Genomic DNA, 26,799 nt, shown 5'->3' with positions numbered 1-26,799 from the left:
ATATTACAGAACATGGGTATGCATTTCATGCAATTAAAGTTTATTCAGTTGCCTTAACACAGGCACCTAGATCCATATGAGAAAACCTAAGGTGTCTGAGACATCCACATGGTCCTGTGTGATCCTATACGATCCACTGGTCTTACATGAAATCCCCAGCTGGGGACCACGTCGAATACACTGTTGTCTAAAATGGAGCTGACGCTCACAGGTAGGCATCTGAATTCCACTCGTAGGTGCAAATACTTCATTAAACAATTATTCTCAATATATTTTGAAAACCAAAATTCTAACTAGGTCAGTTGCAAGTCCTTTTTTATAGGTGTTAAAGCCTGTTAACATTTTCAATATTTAGCATCACAAATTAAACCTGTAAGATTAACTGCACAGCTTACCTTCACCGACTGAAGTGTGCTTGGTTTCTCACAGCTAGGCCCACGCCTCTTGCATCTTCTGTTGTTCCCTGACCTGAATGTGTACAATTTACTTCTCCTTCCTCACTACAGCACTTTTCACCTGTCTTCATTTCACTTTATCTTGTTGATTTCAGACCATTTCTTTAATTTGTCAAATCTGTCTTGATCTTGTCAAATGTCATCTGGTCATCTTCCTGGCTTATTTTTCCTCTTAATTTTCTCTGGCAGGCCTTTCTCTGCAAAGGATTCTTCTGGAAATGCAGACATATGCTCAAATAGATTATCCCTTGCAACTGAAGGAGAAGGTTTACAGAGACAAATATGCCTGGGTGACAGTGTATTTTCTCAGGTAAACAATGTAGTTTTTTACAAAGTAATCTCATTCTGAGTCTGGGGTGTGCAGACTTGGAGACCCTGTGACATTGCTACAAGAGATCACATAAAGGAACTTTCCCTGAATTCCCAAAGCATTCTCTGTAGCAATGCAATTTTCTCTCAAGCCCCTCACCAAAGTAAGTGGCTCTGCAGCTCATTTGGCTGGTGTTTAGTTCCCCAAAAGAGCCTTTGCTATCTTTTGGGGAACAGATGCATCTAAAATAACTTTGCGTTGCTTTCTTTGTGGATGTCTTCAGTACTGTGAGGCTCATTTCTCATAATATTGCCTGTGACTACAACCCCCTGAAGGGCAGGTGTTTCTTCATTAGATGCTGCTCACCGGACCACGACCCCGAGAGGGTGAAGATCAGAGGGGACGCGGGAGCTGAGTCCCAGCCGTGGGCAGACTGGCAGCGTAGCAGCCCCAGAGCAGGGACAGGAAGGGGAGGGAGCCGCTGGCCGCCGGGCCACGGCTGCCCGCCGGCTCTGCCCACCGTGCCGTGCCGTGCCGTGCCGTGCCAAGCCGTGCAATACCCGGACTGCTCGGTGCAGGCTGCCGGCTGCAGCCGCCGGAGCTGTCCAGCCGCTCGCGCCCGGCTCCCCGCAGCTCCAGCCATCCCCGCCATGCGAGAGCGATGAGAGCAGCTCCTCCAGACGCAGCCTGGCAATGGAGGATGATTTATTCCAGCTGAGACAGCTGCCGTAAGTAGCGCCGATAGGGGAGCAGGGATGCGCAGGGTTTCTTCTAAACAGGCTGCAGGGATATTTTGAATCCTGGTGATTTTTAAGGAAATTATTTATGGGAAGTGTCCTAGGCCCCAGGAAGCAGGCCATTTTCCTTGTATAGCTGCCCGAGTTCAGCATCCTGGGGGCATCAAGGGATTCATTTGCTATATAAATTCACTCAGTTTTTATTTTTGCATGAACTTTACAGTGGGGGAAATAAGAAGAGGTGGAATAAAACCTTGGAAGTGGCAAAAGGTTTTGTGAGGGGAAATACTACTATTGCATTTGCAAGGTGGATTGCATCTGTAAATAACGCTGTGCTAGGGAAGGCGTCTTCCTTGGCTTTCTGCTTCATGCCACGAACTGATTGCATATCACAACCTTTTTTGCAGAGGTGTGTTTGCAGTGCGTGTCATTAATATCTGCTAACTGTATGTTTTGAAGAAGCAGACATTGCTGCACAGGGAAAATGCTGTTATGTATGACAAAGTCCTTGCTGTTGGGATGTGGTTCCTAGATCTTACAAAAAGGTGATAAAAGCATTGCTGCCTTTAACAGCAACATTTCCTTTCCTTTTCATGAATGCAAAATGTTTCCTTTAGAAATAAGTGCATTTCTCCTAATGCTCCATTATCACATAGTTTAAAATATATTCATGTTTTTAAGTCATTGACTCTGCAAGGCAAGGAATAAATACTTAAAGCTGATTTTGAATATTAATAAGCTCATATCAATGACAGAGCAAACAATCCCATAATGTTTCTAATAAGTTGGGAAAATGGACATGAACTCCAGGTATTTTTAAATAATTTGTTCTGATGCATTCAGCTTGTCAGTAAAAGGAAGGATGCATGATTTCATTAGACCATTTTTTCCCAATCTTTTTTTTAAAAACAAAGCACAGAAGAATGCTCTAAAGTACCTTTCACTGTAGGTGTAATTAGACTTACTCACTACTGTGAGATCTTGCAAACAAATGCAGGTCTCTGAAATATCTCATCTGTGAAGAATTTTGCAGATACGGAACAGTAAGTACCATCATGTCTTTTGTTCATTTGTGTTTATTTGTTTCATAGGTTCTTAAGTGAAAAACTTTTTTTTTTTTAATTCCCTGTGATGAACAATGAGGCCAGGTAGCTCTCTGCTCAGATTGCCGTTGAAGTATTTACAATTTTTAGACCTTCACTGTGCTTTGTATGGCATCCAGAATCATTGTCTCCAAAATGGCCAGTTCTTAAAGTCTATTTTGACACTTAAAAAAATATGAAACAGTAATACAGGGGTTTCATGATCAGGTTCTTTATGGACAGAAAGGTTCTTATTAGCATGTTTATTTTGCTTGTGGCTTATTAGGACACTGAATAGTTACCAACATAGGTTGTATGAATGATTCTCAGTCATAATCCCTTGGAGTAGCTGGTACTTTAGACTCTCTGAAGTCTGGGGAAAAGGTGTCTATATACTTCAGTGGACCCTGCATCAAGCTTTGAGACTGCTGAAATTCGAGTAATAGTCCTTCTTAAGAAAATATACAAATACAAAGGTTTACTTCACATATAGTTAAACCAGGTGCTTGTAAAGCTTTTGTAAATAATATATGAATGGTACTTTCGTATTAATTGCCTTTTGTAATAAAATAGCATCCCATGGGCATATAAATTTCAGTGTTTGCTTGCTGAGAGTATGTATTTTGTAGGTCATATAAAGATTACATCTTAAGTGACAGCTCTAAAGCAAGAATAAAAGGAATAATAATTACTTGTGTTTGTCCTGTAGGGTGAGCAAAAGAAAATTCAAAGCAAGGTGGTTGTACTGAGGTAAAAAAAAAAATCATACAGAAAAAATCAGAGAATTTAAAATTGAGATTCTGAATGGAACTAAATAAGAAGCTGAACTCAGAGGACTTTCTTTGTTTTGTCTTTTCTTATAAGTGAATGAAGGATCCTCTACATATCCCAAATCAGCATGTGGGATAAATCCCAGTTCCATTGCAGTCAGTGTGGCTTTCTTGTGAATTCAAAGAGGCCTGGGATTTTGTTCTGTGTGCTTGTGTTTAAGACATTCTAATGTTGTCTTTGAAAACAAAAATGTGTGACTCTGTTGTTTGTCTGCCAAGACACAAAGGCCAGAGAAAAGCCTTCTGTGTCCTACTGCAGTTGAGAGCATTACTGATGTAGTACAAGGAGTATTTTTATCCCATGCAGGTCTTGAAGTGCTCTGTGTACCTGAAAAAACATCCTGAAACATCTCAAAAGGCTGCAAATCAGTTATCCTCAGGATAAGTGATAACCTCACAAACTGGTCACTGTACTTCCTTCTCTCTCCAGGATGCTGCCAGGGTATCATTAGTGTGTGCAAGTTCCTTGATGGGACGTGGTCAGGGAAATAATGTTTGTGCCAGGACTGGTAAACAACGGAATGTGGATCCCTCTGCTTTATGGTTCTACCACAGAGAAATCCTGAGCTGAAGTCAAGGGCTGGCCATACCAGGACTCCTCTATTTGGAGACAACCTCATGGATGACTGAGGTGTTCATTCCACCACCCTCTTATTTATTGTTGGACCAAAATCCATTTGTAGGAGCTTTGTACATTGCCCATCATTTTGCCCTTATATTAAGTATTGATTGTGTCACCAGCACTTGTAAGAGAAAATCAGAGTTGAGGTCTTGCCAAACACAAGAAGTCTTTCAGATCACCTTTAAAAATGTCATACATGCATGTCAGTGTGCTGCCGCTGCGGCTGGCAAGGGTGCTGATAGTTTAGTTTTGCTGACCTTTAAACCAAAGGATTAAACTGAAGTTCAAGATGCTCTCTGCTAGCCTTTACTCTACTAAATATACCAATATTTAGTTATTGGAAGTCAGAAGAGGCAGGACCAAGACTGATTTAATCTATTTCCGTAAGAACTACTTCACTGAAGTCCAAGGAATTGTCGGTTGCCAAGGTGAAAAAGTTGCACTGATATTACAGAGCCTGCAGATAAAGTGAAGGAAGCTTGAGCAGTCTGTTACATTAAATATTGTAGATCTGTATCAAAATCTTTGTTTGGCCACATGAAAATTAAATGATGAAAGATGGACGTTGATCTTCTCTCCAAGTCCTGGTCAAGCCAAGAAGACGTCAGTGGAGCTATGTAGGAAGCCACTGTGAAAATGTGTGGAAATCACTGTAAACTACATTCACTCATATATAGCATATTCCTCTCTGGTGGACTTTGGTGTTCATGCTTCCTGCATAAAGAAATACCACAGTTTTAGCTCTATATTTGCAACTGACTTTTGGCATAATTTATGCTTGTCACCATATGAATGATAAAGTAAATATTGCCTTCCACTTAGCATATGAAGATATGGAGGGACATTTGATCTCTACTGCAAAAAAAAACCAAATAATTTTGATTCTGTATTCAGTATATTCACTGCCAAGGAGCTGAATATCAGAGCTTAGGAAAATGTATGTGTAATATCTGGTCCTTTACTTACCAGGTCCCATACCAGCTACAGGTATTTGAACCTTCATTCTGCAATTCCTTGTGCAGTGCAAAGCAGGGGTAAAGGTTTTGAACTACATTGAAAAAGAAAAGTGAGGTATAGGTAATGATGCAAGTGATGTTAGTGGTAGGCATACCTCTGGATGAAGGTCTCATAGCCTGGGCAGCACAGCCTTACCAATCAAAATACACACTCAAGAAGATGAGGAGCACGGGGAGGAAATGGGCCTGGGAAGATGTGGAAATAACTGTGACCATTAGTGTGTACTTGTTGCTGAATACACAGGAGTAACTTGGCAATGGGCTTGCGCAGTACTGAAATAGCCTTGGGTTCCTCTGCCTTCCTAATCTTGCTCATCACTCTGACTTGGATTTACTTTGCACTTCTGAAGTTTAGGGCCAAACCCTTAGTGACCAGGGATCATAAAATTATTGTCATGCACATTAACTGTATTCATTGAAAGGAGAAACAAGGGATGGAAAGTTAAATTTCCACTTTCAAGATCCAGTCAAAGCCTATTTCTCACACCAAAAAATAATGCATAAAGTAATTTCCAAGATGATTGTAAAAAACCCTTTTTGATTTTAGTGTTTGTTTCCCATATGCATTAGTTACTCTATAAAGATATTTCATTCTGTAAAAAATATATACAGCACAAAGTATAAATCCTGAGATAGCACATTTGTTCTTTGTTTATTTTACTTCTGTTACATATAGCTGCATTTTGTTGTGTGGTGTTAATATTTATAGGCCTGCACTGAACAATTCTTTCCAAAAGCAATTTTATCCCAATGGGATCTGTTTATGAAATAATTTTACGTAAATAAAATGTCCAAACCTTAACTGGTTTCCCCTAGAGAGAATACAGAAAAGCTAAACATCGAGATGGCAGGTAATTACAATGTTTCTCGTAGCCATATTTTTTAGTTTTACATTCACTAGTTGAGGAACATTCTATCCAAAAAAAAAAACCACCCTAAAATCAGAGTCAAATTCTTTACTTTTTATCTAAACATACTAGTTACAATTTCCTTGCAATTGTGAACACTCTAGAAATTAAAAAATTGTTTCTGTGTAAAAAAAGGAGCGTGTGATTTTTATCAGTATGCTGGCAGTATTTGTTGCAAATATGCTTGGAATATTTCACCTTCATCCACCCGACTGGTTTGCTATTTTAGTTTGTCTGCAGTTGTTACCTCTATTGATTAATTGTACCAGGGGGAAAAGGAGGGGAGTGGAGCAACCTTTTCTTTTTGGCCAGTATGAAAAAGTGTTGTCACCTGCTTTCCTGCTGAAAACCAAACTTTCCTGGATGGTTTTCTTCTGTGAAGATGAGAATTCCCAGCCAGCCTTTACAGCACTGAGATAATTGCCTGTGCTAAAATGATCCTAATTCTTAATGATCTCAGAAGCAAGGGTGATCTTGCCCTGCTGCCACACAGAGCAGAAGAGACTCATGACCACTTCCCTTCCCAGAAGACACCTCCAAACCACAGAACAGATTTTAAATTGGCCTACTGCAGAGACTGACACTGAAGTTCTTCTGGCTTCTTTTCACTTTCCCTACGTAGGCACATTCCTGGAAGTGTGTCAGACTGTGGAATGACTAAAGACCTAGTCAAAATTAGAAGTGATGATATAATGTAATAATTTACCCTAACTTGCCAAATTTTTATCAAGAATTAAGATAATGGCTAGTGAAAGTATATCCTGATGCTGGGAAGGTGCTGAGATTTCATCATTTCTTTGGAAGTTACGGATCCTCTATGTGAGAGGAGAACTCCTCAGCACTGGACTCCCAGCCCATCCATGCACTGTGTGTTGCCTGTCTTTAAAGTAGCACATAAATATCAAAACGGTTCACTTCTTGTACCTGTACAAGGAGAAGAGTATATGCAAACCACTGTGTGAATGTGTTTTGTTTTACATTTAAGTGCTCCTGCTAACATATAAAGTTATAAGAACATGTAAGTTAGAAAAACATGACGAAATGATACATATTTAATGTGAACCATTTTTTGTGTGCCTAGACATTTATTGTGAATTAGACATAGCTGTGTCATTGAATTTCAGATGCTTTGTCCTTGTAGGAAGAACCCAAATTTAATTTTCCACACTGTTTTCATAAGAGTGATTGGTGTCCTAGGAGAAGCAAAAGTCCTGAAATTTGGCAGGTAGTTAAACATTACTTAATGAAATAGGATTCATAAGATAATTCAGTAAATTGACTAAGTTTTTTCTTTGATGTTGATGATGCTTCTGTGACTATAAATATGATTGCTTTTATCTCTGAATATTTTAAATTGAACTGGAGTCTTTAACATTATGTAATTAATTAAATACCTGTATTTTAAGAAACCGTTTGATTTCCAGTACTTGCTTCATTTGAAAGTGAGGCTTTCCATGTCCAGTGCTTTTGCTTCCAAGAGAAGAGCTCATGTACCAGAACATGATAAAAAACAAATCTGTTTTGCTTGGAGTTTGATTAATGTTTGTTTTAATTTGTTTTTGTGGGGGGGTTTTTTGTGTTTTAAGCTCTGTAGTAGAAGGGTATTGTTACCACAGTGATGGCTCCATAGAGATTATTTGAACAGTAAGGATGGATAACATCCTATTTGCACACAAATGATGGCCGCATCATGTAGCAATGTACCTCCCAGTTTTTCCAAAGCCAGGAGCAACCAAAAGATTACTGTATAGGCATTCTTTGTGAATGTGAAACGGAGGGGGGTGGGGAGAGGAACCTGGCTGCTATTTGACTAAATATGGTTTCAAAACTAACCAAACACAGCTACAGCCTGGAAGAGACGCACCAAAGTACTAAATCTTGTTTCTGTATTTTTAGGGTGGTCAAGTTTCGCCGCACTGGGGAGAGTTCAAGGTCAGATGAGGATGCAATTTCAGGAGAACATGAAATTCAGATTGAAGGTGTTCGGACAGAACTAGAGGCTATTGAACTAGAGGATGGAGCTGCAGTGCCAAAGGAATTTGCCAACCCAACTGATGGTGAGCAGGATTCTGGTTTTCCCTTAAAGAAAAAGTTGTGGCTTCTTCATTTCAGTCATGTATCAGTCAAGCGGAATACATTGGGTTTGGAGAAGTAAAAGATTCCCAGATCAAAGAAAGAAACAGTAACACAGGCAAATTATGTTATACTTGAAAATCATGATTTACCTGCATTGTCCTCTGAGGGTTGCTTTATATGTTTGTTTTGATGTTATCAGGACTAGACACTTTTAAGGAGTTGTGTGTCCAGTTGTCATATTTCATATAGGAGGTTTAGGTAAGCTCCTTCAGAACTGAGCAGTGCCCCAAAAACATTGCCAAGTTTACTGGAGCAGTTACACGTGATTCACCTTCAAGGCTGAGCATGAAGCCTCTGCAGTGTTCCTGTCTCCCACTTGCCCAGAGGACAAGAGGGAGGGAATGAATGAACATCCCAGGTTTTGCCTTCTGCCTAGGAGGGAAGTGCTGACTGCCCTGAAGACATCACCAATTTAAAAGATATCAGAAGTGGTGTTTTTGTCTTAGCCCAAGGCATACTAAAATTTGGTAAGATGACTATTTTCCCAAGGACTTATTAAGATCTTGATGCAATTTGATGCCAGAATACAATGGAGTGAGCTGGGTAAATTTCTCAAAAGAACTCAGTGCATCAGTACAAGTCTGGAGATATGTGCAGCTAGGGAGAGAATTTCAGGTAGCATGTCACCCGAAAAAAGGGCATATGATGCAAAATCCCATTATTCAATGGGATTGCATAATGCAATGCCAACTGCAATACCAACTCCTCAAATGCCTGGGCTTGAAATCAGACTGAGATTTTAGGGAGTCTTTGCTTTGTTTTATTGGCTGGATTTTGTTTGATTTTCTTTTGTTTTATGTTTTTGTCTTTTGTTTTGTGGGGATGTCCAACTCTTAGCGGTATAAGACTAGATAAAGCTCTTCTATAAAAACAGAATTTTAATGTAGCAAGTGTATTGTGTTATAACTGCTAGAATGCTTAGAACCTTGAGACTTAAATTGATCTAAACCACTAAACAATAAACATGTCCTTTTGTTATATTTTTCATTTTGCATTTGAGCAAATGAATTTGAGATATCTCAGATTCTTCAGATAAGACAAAATAATGAGGTCGAGATACTTTGTGGGAAACAACAACCATCAGCATTTTGAACAAAACTATGTTTTAAAATTTATATGTCCTGAGAAAATTCTTGATTCAAATAATTACAGTTTAACTTTTAGTTCAATCAAATATTTGTTGCGCTTTCCATCGCATGTGTGTTATTGCTATGTGCTGTCAAACAGCTCATATACATCTCACTGAAGGAAGCTGCAATTCAGTGACTGGTGAAATTACTCCCAGGAGTTGAAGGTTGGAAGTGTGCTGAAGTCATTGGTGCTACACTGATTTACTACTATGTGAATCAGATAAAAAATTCTATGAATATTTAGAATTGTTTTGTCTTTAGCACAGTTCTTGAAGAACAAGGAGATTTGCCTGAGTAGGAACTATATAAAAGCTAAGTAAATCTCCCAGTTATTTATTTTATGTCTGAGTAGATGACCCAATTAATAAACAACTGCATTCATAGAAAATACTGTCTCAAGGTATGTCTTTTACTAGGAAAGGAATACACTTCTGCACTAGAATTGTTTTCTTTCTAGATACTTTTATGGTGGAAGATGCGGTGGAAGCCATTGGATTTGGAAAGTTCCAGTGGAAACTCTCTGTTATTACTGGATTAGCATGGGCAAGTAATTGTTGTCAAAGTCAATTGCATGATCATCAGTTAGGGAACCCCACTGATTTCAAATAATGTAGCCATTTTCTGCAGATAAAAAGTCCCCAACCAGAGCAATTTACAAAGAAGAAAGAATTTTACCTGAAATCCTAAAATGACAGCTGGACTCAAACTTGTTTTGTGGGGGTAATGAATAACTGATTGTTTTCTCTTCCTCTGAACTTCTTATAAATCATAAAAAAAAATTTTTTTTGATTCTCTATTCCATATAGAGAAATCTGTTTCAAATGGAAGGGGTACTAGGCTACTCCTACAGGAGCAGATCTCAATTTTCATCCAGTGATTTTACCACATTCATCACATTAGCTAAGTTCTCTGTTTTCTATATTAGTCAATATATCATTCTTGTAATCTGCTTCAGTTGAACAGCTACCCAGTACTTCTAGTTTTAGCCTTGGTATCAGGAACAGAAAGATGGACTTTCTCTTTTCAGCTACTTCTAAAGCATTAAATGCTATATCTGCTGAAGTATATTTTAGGATAACAATATCTGGAGTGTAACAAGGCTAATTTCAAGATGTATCATTGACTGCTATGTCAATCTAATTTTCAAGCAGTTATTTATTTTTGTTTCTTTTTTACCCTTCTAGATGGCAGATGCTATGGAAATGATGATTCTAAGTATCCTAGCTCCTCAGCTTCATTGTGAGTGGCGATTACCGAGCTGGCAGGTTGCATTGCTCACATCGGTAGGAAAAATAACTGACAGCTCCTGTGTTCTGTAAGGTTTTTCCACTCATTGTTATTCAGACATTATGCTTTATATTCCAAAGTTAAATCTGTTCATGGCCTTCACAGATTGCCTTTGGCTCAAAAGAATATAGGAGCCTTTTTTAAAAGCCAGAGCTTGAAGAAATGAAACTAAGTGAGAACTGAGGAGATTTTCCAAGTTTCAGGTTCCACGTTTCATGTAATTTCCAGGAAATTGACTCAGACTCAGAATTCAAACCATTTGATCAATTGAAAAAATGATTGGTAAATTCTGGCCATCTTTTTTGAAAATCTTTGTCTTTCACCACATTTAAGCTCCCTTGTGTATAGAAAGATTGGGAGCCATGAGAAAGAGTATGCAATTGCTTTTCGAGGTGGATGATCCAATGACCTTTGCAAGCAGAGCTCTTATAATACTACTAGTAAGAATAGTGCTATGATATTGGAACCATGCTATGCCTTTAGAGATAGGAAAACTAGTTTGGGGAACCTTCTCTCAGTGTATGTCACTGTTGTGTGGCATGCACTTCAACTCATGAAACATTTATTTTTCCTGTAGCTTTTGAGGCTGGTTGTATTATTATGTTAATTGGTCAAAATGCTCAATAGATTTAAATCGCTTAAAATGATGTCCTTTCCCATACTTGAATGCAGCTAGCCCGTTTGAAGGTGAGTCTTCTTCACTCTTTCAACTCAGCACAATTTTGCTTTTCATGACCAAAGTCAGAAAGAAAGAGTCAAAGAATATGAGAGAAAGGGGATCATTCAAACAATGATTTGACAAACAGACATTGCTTCCTACCCCACTTATCGCTTGAGTATGCACTTCTTTCTCAGACAGCATTCCTATGGTTTTAATGCACTGAGAGGGGAAACGTATGGGGTTTTTTTTGCCATTACCTTCACTGGACAGGATTTCATTCCTCTCTCTATCTGCAGAATAAACTATACCTTTTGGTGTCGCCACTGTAGAGGGCATGATATGTTTTCTTTGACACCTCAGTCTTTTTTCAGATTTTCCTAAGGCTGTAAGACCTAATTTTATCTCCATTCAAATCTCAGACAAACAGCTGGTGAGACTGACAGTAGGAGACTGGAGGTGAGCTGGCTGAGATATACTGCATCAGCACTGGGTTCCTAGAACGGCTCTGTCCTGCAAAGACCTTAAGCAACGCTGATCAGCTTTTAATCATGAATAGGCTCATTGAAACTGGAGAACTTAGCATCTTGCAGGACCAGGCTCACAACATGTATAATACCAGAGTGCACATTCAAACTGGATTTTCACTGAATGGATCTTTTAATTGCAAAGACAACTTGAGGGATGCCTAGTTGCTTCCTCTCTCCAGCCCTGGCACTTCTTCCTGTCTCCATAGCACAGTTGTCTGTCCTCTCAGTAATGCTAATGAAACTCTTTATGGGGCCTTGCTGTGAAGCAGATGAAAAAATTTTTGTGGGATATTAAAACCCTTCAGGAGAAAAAAAAAAAAAAAGAAAACAAGATTTCCGTTTAGCAGCAAATTGCACTCTCCAGTCATTTTTGTAATTCATTTTCTTTCCATTTATCAAAAGTCTGAAAATATTCAGCCCTGGTCTAATTCAATAGTTCCCAAGTTGACAGTTGAGAGCTTAAGTAAGGGTGAGATGATGACAAGTAGCCTGACAGGCATTCAGTATATTTATGTTGTGTTTGGGTTCTTGACCTCAACAGAAGCAAAGTAACAACTGGAAATGGGCCATTACTGGAAAAAGTTGAGAGATCTTGGTTTGAATGTTCCACTGAAACTTATCCCCCCTGCGGGGCAATAGCAAACTCCCTTTCAAGTTAATAGAAGTGAAGATAGGCAAATGCTGAGTGACTTTGGAAAAATCCCACTATATGAATAATTATCTTTGCTAGTCTCTGCTGCAAAGGAAATGGACCCAAAATGCCTGAACATTTTTCTGTATTGCTAGTGCTTCAGTTTTCTATTTTTCATTGTAAAGTTGTGTCCTCTTTGCTATCATATAGAAATTTTAACTTGTCTTTTTGTTAAGGGGAAGATTTTTTCTGGTGTTTCATAGGTGGTGTTTGTGGGAATGATGTCCAGTTCTACTCTCTGGGGAAACATTTCAGATCAATATGGGAGAAAAACAGTAAGTCTCCGGGTCCTACTGGAATAGATTCTAGTATTGCTGCACAGTGCATGTTTCAGTGCATGATAGTCACAAATAGCATAGTCCACATGCATGAAGCAGAGTTAAGTAGACCCAGAATTGATCCCCTGTGAAACAAAAAGGCAGAAATTTGGGAGAGGTAGCAGAAAATCAAAAGTGAGAAAAATAAAGGCTCAAATAAGCAATGGCTTGACTGTATTACAAAGTGAAGTATGTTTTTGTTGTAAAAGTCTCTATGAGAGTCTGGGTGCAACACAGCAAATCACTTAAGTGGATTGCTTGTACAAATGGATGGATTTTGTGCTCGGGCACATACATGCATCATCTACTGTTACATCATGTAACGGTTCTGGGACCACCATTGCCACTTTTGACCATTCTTTGGGAAACTTTTAACTATTGGGCTTACGGAAATAGCATCCGAGAGGATTTTCTGCACTTTCTGGTTTTGAAAGTCTAGTTTACCTTTTGTGACTTTGTCTTACAGCAGAGACTTTCTTTTCCCTGTGCTTGTTTGTTAAATACAGGGGCTAAAGATCAGTGTGTTATGGACGCTCTATTACGGGATCCTCAGTGGTTTTGCACCGGTGTATAGCTGGATCTTGGTGCTGAGGGGCCTGGTGGGCTTTGGGATTGGAGGAGTGCCTCAGTCGTAAGTAAATATTCACAAGTCCAAACTTTTTCTTTTCTATCTTTTTTGTTTCATTTTCAATAAATGCTTGTGTCAAATTGAAGATGTCCCTCTATTTAGTTGCCCCGAACCTATTTTTCACTAAATATTTTGGAACTAGTATGTTAAACTCTGAGAAGGCTTTGAAGATATCTGATATATCAGTGAGGTGATTCAAATCTCCAGTGACTTCTGTGTGAAAAAGCTGGCTAGCTAAATGTAATGTGTTATATGCCCTAAGTCCTATTAAGCTGCTTTCATTCCCTCAGGTCAACCAGCGTGAAAATGAGAGGCTCAAATAGCCCACCTAGCAGTGGGCAAAAAACTAGACGTAACATTTTGTAGCTGTGCTTAAACACTGCATTTCCAGATTGTATCAGGGGAGTCAATAAGGGATAATGTGGACTTGCTGCAAGATAGGTCACGACCTAAACGCTAGCTGTTAGAGGTTTAGCTGAGCCAGGACTCCTGATGTTTTGTAAAACTTAGGATTATTGTTCAATCAGAGCTTGAACTTTCACATATGAACCTGAGCTAGAATTCCAAAACCAAACAGCTCAAACCTGGAGCCCCTGAGATATCTTGATGGCTCAGACACATCCCTAATGAGAATGTAGCATCAGGTTATTTGTCTATAACTCCATTATTCCATTCACTGAAGAGGAGGATCTCTAAATTTTCCACCTGCAATAAATAACTCTTCTCTAGGCTTTTAATTATAAATGGAAAAGGAAGAGTATAGCCATTGCCTCTCTATGTAGTCTTTTATCCTTATTAATAATTGATATTTTGCCCCATGGAGGTGCTATTTCAGAGTAATCAGAGCCTAACTTTGATTGATGGCTCATAGACTTCTTCACAAAGCAAAGCAATATCCTGTCTTTTCTATTGCCATTCCCAGTAATCCAGATAAAAGATCCAGAGCTCAGATAAAGCATCACAATATTATTATTTTTCTTCTACTGCTTTCTTGCCCCCCTTTAGGAGCTGCATGAAAGAACAAAGTGTATGTAAAATAGGAGAGTCCTTAGTCTGTCTTATATTGACTAATGATGATGCAGTTTCTGCCATGCAGTTCCAAGCGAGCACAATTGGAGTGAGGCAGAACAACAAAGACAAAGCGTCAGAGTTAGTAATGCCTTGTACTGCTAACACATTTTAGTGCTGTCCCAATGGAACAGTTACATCTCAGCTAACTCCATTTTTACAGAGGAGTGGATAACACATGGTGGCTGTGTGACTTACTGAGAGTCAAAGAAGAGACAGTTACAGAACTCAAGAGTAGATTCCATTGCTCCTAAGACTCCTGTTTCTTGGTATAACTATAATAGTGATTTCTTTGACAATAAATATATATGAAACGATATGAATAGCTCCTTTATCTGTTTTTAAGTAGGCTATATAGCATTGGATATGAGTGACTGAATTTGGATGGAATGACATGGGTATATTTATAAATTGTATTATTAAATTCTATAATGGATATAAGATAGAGATATTATGAAAGGTGCTATTAAAAAGAATGCATCCAACAATAACAAATTAACTGACTATAGCAGATATCCCTTTATTTACACGTGTAGGAGCTGCACCTGAGAAGCTGTCGGTTGGCCTCCACTGGGAATCTTCTGTGAGATATTATGTAACACTGAATATGAATATTCACAGTACCAACATCCAGACTTGCAAAGATACAAGTGTTCTCTTAAAAAAAAAACGGTTCTATACAGCATGAATTGCCCTCTGCTTTTTCTGCTGCAATGTATAAGGGACTACTTTACATTTCATGGCATATGGTTCTACTTCCTTCTCCTCTTAATCCCTGATTTAATATAATATTGTGTGCAGCTTTATGTTTCGACTAAGTGAGTTTTGGAAAGTTACTCAGAGATCAATCCACCACTTGTCAAGTTAGGAGTTTTGTCACAAACATCAAAGGAAGCCCAAGGAGTTTAGAGGCAGAAACAGGATGAGTCAATGGAAGGCAAATAGAGTAGGAGCAAAGAACTACAAGTCTTCCCAGACTTTTTGAAGAAGACACGAGAACCCTGGCTAGCTGCTGGCCCTTGCATTCATCCTCAGGAAATACTCACACAGTAGCTGTACCATTCCAGTTTATTACCCTTTCTCATAATCATGACACAAAGATTCTGCAGACTAAGATGGTTTCTTTTTAAATTCCCACAATAAAAGAATGCAAGTTATTTTATGCCAGCAACAGAATCAGACCTTGAAAGTATTCACCTCTTGGAGAACTGAAACCTGGCAGAGCAGACCAATGTGAAATTCTCTGAGCCAGTTGTAAAGCCCTGAAGAAATACCTTACCCATCAGGAGTTATGTGTTGAATGCTGACCACACTGAAAATATGGGGATAATGACCATCTCAGTCGGTGCAGGGTTATGAAAACATATACACCAAGAACTGCTAGCTTTAGTTAACTTGACTATAAGGTTACAAAGTCACATGAAAGGAGCAAATTCTCTCCTCCATTGCAATGATGAACTAAAGGGGATTGTTCTGATGTAGAAAGGGGAATCTGAACCAGTGTCCAGTCTTGCTGGCTCTGAGGGCTAGGAAGGGTTTTGTGTCACTACTCTGGGTTTGGCAATTTTAATAAAAAGCAGAACAAATGTCTGAACATCTTTCAGTGTACTAACATGACATTTTTCTCAATTTGCTGACATGGTATTTTTCTCAATGTTCACTCTTTACAGGGTAACCTTATATGCTGAATTCCTTCCAATGAAAGCCAGAGCAAAATGCATTTTATTAATAGAGGTGAGCATTGCAGCTATGTGTACTGGTCCCTAGAGGGCCAAATTCTGCTTTTGGTTACATCCATTCAATCCCACTGACTATAGAAATCTCACACCCAACTACAATCAGATCTTGTTTGTCCAAGTTAATGTGGAGCTGAGGTTACCCTCAAAAAGCAAAAGCACAGAGAATGCAAGACCTCCATGGATTAGATGACTGGCGTATGCAATCGAAGTGTAACATGGAAAAATGCCTGTGACATTGTTGAATCGTGGTGTGCAGAACACCCCGAGCTAGTATTGACCCGAGTGAGCAAGTCCAATAGCTCAGGGTAACTCCACTAGTTGCACTAGTGCTAGCTCAGGTCCAGAAGCAACGTAATGCATTCATGCAGTGCTCCACTCTTGTTGCTGAATCTGCCTTTCTGCAAATCACCTTGCATGCAGCGTTGCCTGAGTTACTGCTGTGCTCCTTCCCAACCTCAGCTGGCTCGTGCAGAGCCCGATCAAGAGAGTCTGCACTGTGTTCCACAGTCCTGCTAGGATTTTTGCCTACAGAACCAGCTCTTTGTGTCCCAGTGTTTCTGAATTTATTGTGTGCAGAGTCAGCGTAGTTGTGTCAGCATCATTCTCCCCTGTTTTCTGAGGTGAATGCTCACATGGAGCCAGCTCGGGTATGTCTGCATCCTGCTCTCCAGCACTAAGTCTAGTGCTCCCAGAACCAGTACCAAGCACCCAGCCCTTCTGAGGTTAGCACACAGGGAGCCATTTGGCTGTGTCCTAATTCCCTGGTGAAATTAATCTACAGCTCAGTAATGGATAATGGAGAACTGGCTGCTCAGTAAATGCAGGGCTAAGTTCAGCCCTCCAGATTCAATCCAAATGTATCAAAGTCACAGAGAGCAGAGTTTCACACTATAAAGAGTTTATAGCAAAATTTACAGCCCTTCAGTGGATGGTTGAAGGGCTCCCAGTGCAACTATTGAGCAGAGAACAGTACTATTACTTGTCTGCATCAGTCAGTTTGGAAGGAGCATCCTTGTGAAATCCAAACCTTCCCAAACTGAAACAGCTTTGCAGTTACAAACTCAGCCTTCAAGGATAACTGTTGCCTGGTCCTACATTCAGTTGCTTAATCTTTAGAAAACAGGGTTCAGTAGATGGATTACTTCTTTTTGTATCACTTTTGTTCTGTCACAGTTTGGCTACCTCCAAGCAACATTGGATCTGTGGGACTAGAAATATATTCTACGTGTTAAATAGTGAGCTAACAGGAAAAGGAAACTAGTCCTTGTGCAGATATCTAATGCAAAGGGGAATAATGCTGCGTAGATGGGATATGCAACAGGGTGCCAGCTCCACTATTTGCTAAGAAGGTATCAATTCCTTCTTTCATCTGTGGGCCGAGCTCTGAGACTTTGGTAGCCTCGTTTTGGTAAGGAAAAAAATCCACCATAAATCTTGCCACAGTACCTGGGAATTATACCCGTAGACAGGTTTTAATAGTCATTTTGCTTAAGAAAACCCTCTGATGAGCCTATTCCTTATGAAAAACTACCTACAGTTAAATATGAGTGTCTAGAGACAGTCGATGCTAGGTTTTCAAAACTGAGCTCCTGCCACGTGAGTACAAACCCTTCTAAAGCGTCTGGGTTTCTGTTTGCATACAGTGGTGCCTTTAGCACATACGCCGGAGACATATTTGAAATGTCTCCGGCATTTGTCTCTCCGACTGTCTCTGGAGAACACGTTTTGGAATGTCACAAAGAAGGAGTCATTAATACAGTTTTGCCTTTTCCCCTTCCTACTCCATGCTGTAATGACTCATGCAGCTCAGCAGTCTTATTCCCATTTGTGACTGTTTCTTTTCCCTTTGGCAGGTCTTCTGGGCCATTGGGACTGTGTTTGAAGTCCTCCTAGCAGTGCTGGTGATGCCCACTCTTGGCTGGCGATGGCTTCTCATTCTTTCTGCCCTCCCACTTTTGCTCTTTGCTGTCTTATGTTTTGTAAGTATTCTTCTGAAGATGAATGTATGATCATTTCTCTACTATTGTGTAACCTGGCTGAAGGGAAGTGTGACAGCTTTGAGCTTTCTGTTGGTATCTTTTTTGGTACATCTGAAATAATGATAAAAATGCTGTTGCTTTAACAGGGCGCTAGTACTGTTCATTTAAAAAATCCCTCCAAGTCATGGGCAAGAGCTGCATAATGCAGGTCAGATTCTTAAATAAGGCCATATATGAATGAAACCTAAGCTTCAGTGCACTCTTAGATAGTATCACTCAGTCTTCTCTGAGTTCAATATCCTTGAACCTCTCAGGAATAAAAATGAGGTAACAGAAGGGAAGATTTTGAACTGGAGCTTTGACTTTATGGCGAAAATTGCAGTTTCTTAAAGCCTAATGACGATTTTGACACTTGGCGGAAAGATAGCTCTCTGAATCATTTAAGATTGGTTCTGTAATCCTTTTTCGTGTGTCTGCTGGAGTCAATGAGATTACCCTCTGTAAGCCCACAGAGAAAGGCCCCAGTTTGTTTATTGCTGTGCTTTTGACAACACTGTGCATCTGATCTGCTTTACTCTCTTAGTGGCTGCCAGAAAGCGCCAGGTATGACGTATTATCTGGAAATCAAGAAAAAGCGATTGCCACTTTAAAGCGGATAGCAACAGAAAACGGCGCTCCAATGCCTTTGGGAAAATTAATTATTTCCAGACAGGTATGTACAGGTAACAGACATATTAATAATGTGGGATATAATGGAAACTGTTCTACATTCATATGTATTTTTATAAGCAAATCAACATTAAGTTTAGTATTTCAACCAATAATAAAATTGATAGATTATCGTATATACTTAAACAGTCTCATTTTTATTTACATGAAGAGCTCTGAAAGTCAAAAGGACCTTTAAAGTGGGCATTAGTGTTATTTAAGTTCACTTTAAGGCCCTACCATTAAAGAAAATCCAAACTTGAGACTACAGAAGATGGAGATAATGTGGAATTTGACTCTTTAGTTGAATATCTTTAGTTTGAGTCCAGTTCTGATTTTCTAGAGTGGAAATGCTACAAACTCCTGTTCACTCTCAATACATGGAAAAGTTCAGGTTCTTCTGAGCTGCATGTTACTGTGTGAATCTAACAGATCAGTGCATTGGGCTTCTTTTCGTTTTAGCTTTTTGTGGCCAGCTTTTCAGCATCCCTGTCAACATATAAAGCAGCTGTGCATTTACAGAACAAAGCAAACTTTTCTAAGAAAAGAGAGTAAAAAGGTTAGTCAGCAAGCAGGGACAGCAGAGGGGCGCCTGCACACCAGCAGAAGTATAGAGCTAGGCAGGGGCCTGTGGATAAGGACAGCACCTTTACTGATCAGAGATGCAGGTTTGATTTTCTAAGGTCTGGATCACTGAGGGCTGGAGCTCTTGTGCTTTTCACAAATGCTTGGTTCAGTCAGGGTGATTTTGATGGGCTGTGCAGGATTGCTCTGCAAGTTTTGAAAGATTTTCTTTTCAGGGTGGGGTGGGAAAGCACTTTTCCTTAACCACAAGTTTATGGGCTGAGCCAGCCACTCTCTTTATCTAAGAACCACTCACTTTAAGAGGGGTCTGCTTGAAGGGGGACGGCCTGCAGTTTCTCACCTTACCATAAATCAGAGACCCTAAGGGGCTGCTCTAATTTACAGGAGCTGGCTGTGAGCCACATGAATCTCACGCCAGCCATGGACTGCCAAAGTTTTGCTCTATGTTTTTCCAGCCCTTGCTTGTTTTGACAGATTCTCACCTTCTTTGTGAAGGTGTAGGTTGCCCTGTGCATGAACTGTTTTTGATAACTTTATGGTCCTAGAGAATTCGCCTTGGCAGAGTAATTCTTTACTTGGATTCCGGCTCCAGTATGGCTTCTACAACCTGAAGAGCCCTGAGCTGAGACTGAACACTTGTCCTGAACTATAGTACACAGTACTGTGTATTATCCCACGCCACCCTGCTTCCTCTGATCCAAGACAAGTCAGTGCCCTGATCTGATTTCCGTTTTTTTCCAACAGGAAGACCGAGGAAAAATGAGGGACCTTTTTACACCCCATTTTAGATGGACCACATTGTTACTCTGGTTTATATGGTAAGAGAAGATATAAATGGCTCAGTGCCAGCACAGTTCTAAATGGCTTTTAATGGAGGTGCTTTACAGTATCACTGAAATACAGTAACTTCCTCCTCAAAAGAACCCCAAACCTGTATTGATTTGTAATTTATTTAACCACCCAATCGCTAACATTCTAAGTCCAATTGCCTTTTCATTTTCTAAATGCTAATAGGAAATAGCTTTGAGGTAGCATTTAGTGAAAGTCCTAAGACAGTGGGTTCAGTTTTGATTCATGTTTTTTATGATAGGTTTGTCCAGCTGAGACGTCCTCTCTCATTTTCTTCCTTGCAGGTTTTCCAATGCCTTTTCATATTATGGGTTAGTTTTATTAACTACAGAGTTCTTCCAAGCCGGGGATGTCTGCAGCAGTGAGTACTAGTCCACCTCTTCTTTTTAAATATGCCTTGTTAAGTGATGGGATGTCTTTTATTGGATCACCTTCTGCTGATAGTTTGGAAAAGACTGTGGCTGCCAGTGCAAATTTTAAGACATCCATTTAAAAGGTTGCTTATTATAAACATTATTCATTCATTGTTCCTTGTTTCCTGCACAATGCAGAGAGGTCCTGCAGTGTCTCTGAGTCCAAATTGTAAAACAGCAAGGCAACCTTCAAAGGAAGCCTGCAAGAAAGTGTAGAAAAGGGTGATTGAATAAATGTAAGTTTCCATATTCGACAGGCCTAATTAGTTCTGAAATAGAGAGAACTGCTGCTGCTGGGGAGCTCCCAGGTTCTCAAGATGTGAATACCTGCTGAGAGAAAAGATAAAGCTGGGAAACCAGCATCATTTCTGTTGCAGGTTTTTGTGTTCAAAAAGTGCTTTGATTGCATCAAGAAGAGGCTTAAAAAGTTTGATTCCCTAGGGGAGGCATGGATGTATTCAGAACACTTGTGATTAGTGAAAACTGTCTGGCAGTTGGAAAATTATGGAAAGAAGATGGGTAATACTGGGAGAAGACACAGATCCAGAGCCTATACAAGTCATAGCTATTTAGAGGTCTAACTCTGGTTAGCCTCCCCAAAGGGGCATGCATTCTTTAAAAATACTTGTATTTACAAAGAAACAGTATTGTTCAGTCCTCTTGAAGTGTAGATTAAGTGTTAGTATCCCCATTTATGTAGGGAGAAACTGAATTGTAGACGGTAATTCTGCTCACTGTCATTATAGCCCTGGACTGAAAAACAGCTAAGCTTATACAGCTGATAAGAAAATATAAGTTTTCATTCTGATAAGGATGGTTGCACAGGTCCAGCCACAAGAAAGACCATTTATAAACTGCTCAGCTCCAACTCTGTCTTTGAGGTAGAACATACCTGCTGTGCAGCAGAGTCTTTTCAGTACATCTGTTCTATCAGTTTCAGCAGCAAGACTAACAAAAGCACAGCAGGAGTAGAGGAAGGTGAGCAGAGAAGACATTATTCAAAATACGTTTACTTTTTTTTTTTTTCTCTCATAGTTTCCAGTAGAAGGAAAGCAGTTAAAGCAAAGTGCAGCCTGACCTGTGAGTATCTGACAGAGGAAGATTACACTGATCTGCTCTGGACAACCCTGTCAGAGTTCCCAGGTAAGTGGCAATAAGAAGCACCAGTGCTTCATTGCCAGTAGCTCAGGGTGATTGGAATGGGCACTGGTACAGGCAATGAAATGTGCTCACCTGTCTGTCCTAATGCCAATGTATTTCCTGCAGCTTTGGGGCTTCTTGCTTGGACTGCTTGACAGATGAGTTCCAATACATCTGGCAAGCCCCAACACACAGTAGCTGTAGCTCTCTTCACTGCCCATGTGATCCCTACAGATAAAATCACTGGTAATTGTTTTATGGAGCTATAATGGCCCATCTGACCATGGCTTCTATCCAAGCAACATGTCAGGCTTTCAGAGGAAGAGTAACAATTAAATCAAAGGGGCAGAATCACTTGAACTTTTATCTATAAATGACTTTCCAGAACTATTTTAAAAGGATCCTGGGTATAGTGAATCAATGGAGGACTTGCTTCCTAAAGCTCTGTGTATCCCCAGCAACCAGAGCCATGACTTTCAGTCAAATTCACTGAATTTCAATGAACAGTAGGACACAGGACAAGCAAGATAATTAGTATATAATAACCATTGTTTCTTCAGATATAGAAGATGATCCCTGAGTATTAATCTGTTTGAAATCAATACTGTGAGGCAGTGTTCAGGATATTTTCACTGCTCTGGATTCTACTTTCAGGGACAAATGCTCAAAGAGAAGCCATTTAATAGGTGAAAAGTTGTAAGGCTATGACTGTCATACACACAGTTCCTACTTAATGTGAGAACTATCCTGCATAACAGTCATTCTGGAAGGATGTAAAAGTACAGTGGACAAAAAAGATAGTATATACTCTTGGACTGATGCTATAGCTGAAAGGATTGCTTTGATCCTGAGACATACCAAGGTAAGCAAGGAATAGTAACCTCTGTTACTATTAGTAATAGTAGTACCTAATTACCTATTACTAATAGTAATACCTCTGAATATGACACTGGCAATACAGATACTTGAATAATCCCCATGCTTGCTGTGCCTCCACTTTTAAAAGGATCCGGAAATGGCAGAAGAGAAAATACTTCACATTGTGAGACTTAAAGAGTGTGATCTATTTGGTTTATCAAAGACCAGGTGAGAGGTGACTTGGTGACAGCATATAAATAACTTAGTGGGAAGAAAATACTATGTTCTAAAGAACTCTTAAATCTAGTAGTAAAAAGATTAGCAAGGAACAATGGCTGGAAGTTGAACAAAAGGTATTCCAATGAGACATAAGGCAGACATTTTTAGCAGTTAGGCTGAGTAACCAGTGCAACAATCAGTACAACAAAAGTCAGAGTTGATTTCTCGCTCCTCCATTAGGATGTAGCCCCTAAGGGTGCAGGCGTGTGGATGAATGAACCACTGGGGCAGTGAATATGGAGCAAGACTCATTGGCTGGGATGCAGAGCTTGTTTTGCTCACGATATCAGTGGCTAGGCCAGTTCATCCTACACCCCTGCCTAATGCCTCTGCCAGTGAAGTATTTTAAAGAAGGAGAGAACAAAATTTGAAATCTAAACAACACAGCCTGTGTTAAAAGCTAGCTGCTGCAGCCTCCACCTGTGCTTGATTCCCAATAGTCAATTTGTCTCCTTCTACAGGTGTGTTAGTAACACTCTGGATTATTGATCGGATAGGCCGCAAGAAAACCATGGCCCTGTCCTTTTTGGTCTTCTCATTTTGCAGTCTTCTGCTGTTTCTCTGTGTTGGAAGGTAAGTCAAAGACAATTAAAAACTGATACTGATTGGTCCATGTTCTCTCTTGATTGTGGCAGGAGGACTGAACGTGGTGGTTTGAAAAGCCAGTAGCTGGTCATGTTCTATTGGGAAAAGAATAAAGGATAAAGGTTTTCTCACCAGAGTTTGTAAAGAAATTAAAAGAAACAGATTAGAAATCCTGTCTGTTCTATAATTTTGCATAAAGAACAATCCAGAGGGGAAAATAAGAGCTTACATATGAGTAGGGAGTAGCCCCTGGACAATTTTTAAATCTTATCTTATGTGATGAGCCTAAGTAACTGGTTCATGTACTGCTGTCTCTGCCATTCATTACCTAGGCTTTCCTCAGGCTGACTGTATAATAATCACCAAGGTAATGCTTCGCAGCCAAGTCCTATCTCTGCCTCCCATTCAGCTGCTCGGTTGCTTCACTTGTTGCCATGAGTGGTCTAAGCGCTGAGACGCAATTACATGAGAAGCAGTAGGCACAGACTGGTGAGGCAGAAGTCTTTGTCTAGAAGACTCACACAACCTAGAGGTTGTATACAGCACAACTGGTGGAACTTGGTGTTGGCATTGCAGATATGTGGGGCATGACTTTCAAAAGAACTTGGGTTCACATTTTTGTATTCTTCAGTACCTCCTGCCTTTCATGCATATTTTCCAAAGGGCAAGTCTGTTGGCAGCTCTGCCCTTGAATCATAAAGGTACCAGATTTCCAGCTGAGTTCTGGGAGTCTGTCTCCAACTGCCTATGGCCTTAGTGACACATGCAATGATGCAATGATGTTTGTACTTTGGGACAGAAGAACAAGGAAATGACATGATAGCCGGTGGAGAGCTCTCTGAATTGAACCTTTTCAGGCACTATATAAATAATAGGAAACCTTACAAAGCTACAAATGTTTAGGTGATACCTAGCTTCATGTCTTGTAAACAGGAAACATGCAATCTGATTGCTTTCCAATGTATGCTATTTTTTTGCTAGCACCACTCATATCTTAGGCATGTGCTGTTTATTTCAGTGGGCTACAGCTGTCAGTTAGAATGAATGCACTTAGAAAACTGATGTGTTTGTGGGAATGCAGATTGTTTGGCATCATTGTTATATTAAAGGTCCAGAAAAAATACAAAGTGTTCATTAAAAAACAAAAGGACTCTCTCTAACAAAATTTAGCTTTCTTATTGCACTTGCCTCCAAGTTAAACAAACAGATTGTACAGAACAATCCCAAACACTGCTCTCCTTTTTATTCTCACAGAAATGTTCTTACTGTGCTGCTCTTCATTGCAAGAGCTTTTATTTCAGGAGGATTTCAGGCTGCTTATGTTTACACTCCTGAGGTAAGGAGGTTGTTTTTGTAATGGGATTATTTAAGGGGAGTGAGAACATGGTGGGAAAGTCATTTTTTATGACTTCTTCACAATGGACCTAACCCTGGATATAAGTTCATGATCTCATTCTAATTGTCTAGCAGAATTTTCTCTAGTACCACTCAGTAATTTCCATTGATTTAGGAGACTGGAGGGAAGAAGAGAGAGCTGTCCACTAGGATTGATGGGCTGATGTTTTGTTCACAGGTTTATCCGACAGCCACTCGTGCTTTGGGCCTGGGAACTTGCAGTGGAATGGCCAGAGTGGGAGCCCTGATAACCCCGTTCATTGCACAGGTAAAACCCCTTCTCCTCTGGAGACTGTTGGTGCAGGAAGGTGATGGAAGGTTACAGCCTTTCTGCTGTAAGGGGAGAGATTGAAAGAGGGATGTTGGTGCCTGTCACAAAATGAGCTCTCCCTTGAAGAGAGTTCAGGCTTGTCTCTGAATTTACCTCTTAGTCCAGAGGCCGTATAGTGGGGGATGTCTGATCAAGAAGCAGGCAGCTCGGGGGAATTAAGGACACCCTGGAGGCCACCCACCTGGAGATGGAATTTGCGGAAGGCAGGGGTTTCTGTGGGTGGTGCAGTGCAGTGTTTTTCTTGAGATCCCAGGCCAAGGTCCTGAGGGCTAAAAACCTTAAGGGTAGGCAGAAAGAGCTAGACAGGAAGTTTGGGGGAGTCAGGCTCTGCAGGGACAGGACTTGGAAGCCTTTCTCAGAAGCAGTGGCTCTGCAGAAGGCTAGGTGGAAAATTTGTGAATTCCTGAATTTTGTAAATCAGTCAAAAATATTGCTGACAGGAAAGGATATTGTGAAAAACAATGCAAAGGTAAATTGCACTAAGGAAGAAGGAGGTCTTAGGCCGAGGGAACAGCACAATTCAGATTAAGGAAGCGCTTGCTGCACTGATAGAAAATTACTTTTGTGTAACTCTTTAGGAAGAGACTATATGGTGATCTGCAACAGAGAAGGAGCCAGAAATGCCTCACGCGGACACTGGCTCCTTCAAGGACACCTGAATGTCTCTGCTTCCTTAAATCTTGTCTAACACAAAAGGGCAACAGCATCTGATGGCACCTGTAATCCAGGATATTTTGTTAGTGTTTAATAGCTATGCGTAATCTTTGAGGGGGGAAAAAAAGTATGCAGCAGTGGATGTTAAATATTTTTTCCAATACTGTAATTAAAATTTCTACCACTACATTAGTATTTGTGTTTTTTTCCATGATAGACTCAAGGGTACTCTTTTGTATTCTCTGTCCTTCTTCTTCTGCAGGTGATGCTGGAATCTTCTGTCTATTTAACGCTGGTGGTTTACAGTGGATGTTGCCTGCTGGCAGCTGTGGCTTCCTGCTTCTTGCCCATTGAAACAAAAGGTCGTGGCTTACAGGAGTCTAGTCACAGAGAATGGGGACAAGAGATGGTTGGGAGAGGATCTCACTCCCCAGGGGTCATCAGGTCAAACTCTGGATCACAGGAATGATGGGACATGAAATCCTGCTGAAAGAATGGCTGATACGAGCAAGATTTGTTTCACAGAAAATCAAACCCTGGAGCATAGAAAGCTGACCATACTGTCACTGCCAATGTCATGTGTCAAACTGCAGGAACTTTGGGTTGAACCTAAGCAAATTGTGTCTCTACTGCTCTTTGCTCACACTCATAAAAATTTTATTTCTGTATTAAGAGGCATTTGATCCAGATATCATTTGAAGTTTAGCAGGAAGGGTTTTTCTTAAGTCTGTTGTGCTTGCATGGTCAGCTATTCAGCTTAAAATGTCCCGTGTCAAGCAAATAGCTAACTGAATGCAACTCAGTATAAGCTGTAATTAAAATAATGTACTCTTGATGCCTAAAAGCAAAAGATTAATATTTATTGTGTACCTGGCATAG

General features: G+C 40.1%; 1 protein-coding gene across 1 annotated transcript; it reads left to right on the top strand.

The window, feature by feature from the left end:
* Window positions 1–1,458: 1,458 nt before the first annotated feature.
* On the top strand, window positions 1,459–26,422 carry SVOP (SV2 related protein). The gene is made up of 16 exons (XM_013946322.2): window positions 1,459–1,493; window positions 7,857–8,017; window positions 9,684–9,769; window positions 10,411–10,509; window positions 12,596–12,667; window positions 13,216–13,340; window positions 16,076–16,139; window positions 17,998–18,123; window positions 18,707–18,835; window positions 20,161–20,234; window positions 20,550–20,626; window positions 21,714–21,821; window positions 23,417–23,528; window positions 24,795–24,876; window positions 25,114–25,203; window positions 26,183–26,422. Exons 1-16 carry the CDS (start codon window positions 1,459–1,461, stop codon window positions 26,387–26,389), a joined length of 1,647 nt encoding a protein of 548 aa, XP_013801776.1. The 3' UTR covers window positions 26,390–26,422.
* The last annotated feature ends 377 nt before the right edge of the window (window positions 26,423–26,799 follow it).

Source organism: Apteryx mantelli, chromosome 17, assembly GCF_036417845.1.
Source record: "Apteryx mantelli isolate bAptMan1 chromosome 17, bAptMan1.hap1, whole genome shotgun sequence".
Taxonomy (NCBI): domain Eukaryota; kingdom Metazoa; phylum Chordata; class Aves; order Apterygiformes; family Apterygidae; genus Apteryx; species Apteryx mantelli.
The sequence above is the reverse complement of the archived record's forward strand: the minus strand, read 5'-3'. Positions and strand labels throughout refer to the sequence as shown.

Coding starts and splice junctions, on each gene's coding strand:
- SVOP (XM_013946322.2), top strand. CDS start 1,459: ATGGAGGATGATTTATTCCAGCTGAGACAGCTGCC. Junction 1,494..7,856: donor TTCCAGCTGAGACAGCTGCC/GTAAGTAGCGCC, acceptor CTGTATTTTTAG/GGTGGTCAAGTTTCGCCGCA. Junction 12,668..13,215: donor ATCAATATGGGAGAAAAACA/GTAAGTCTCCGG, acceptor TGTTAAATACAG/GGGCTAAAGATCAGTGTGTT.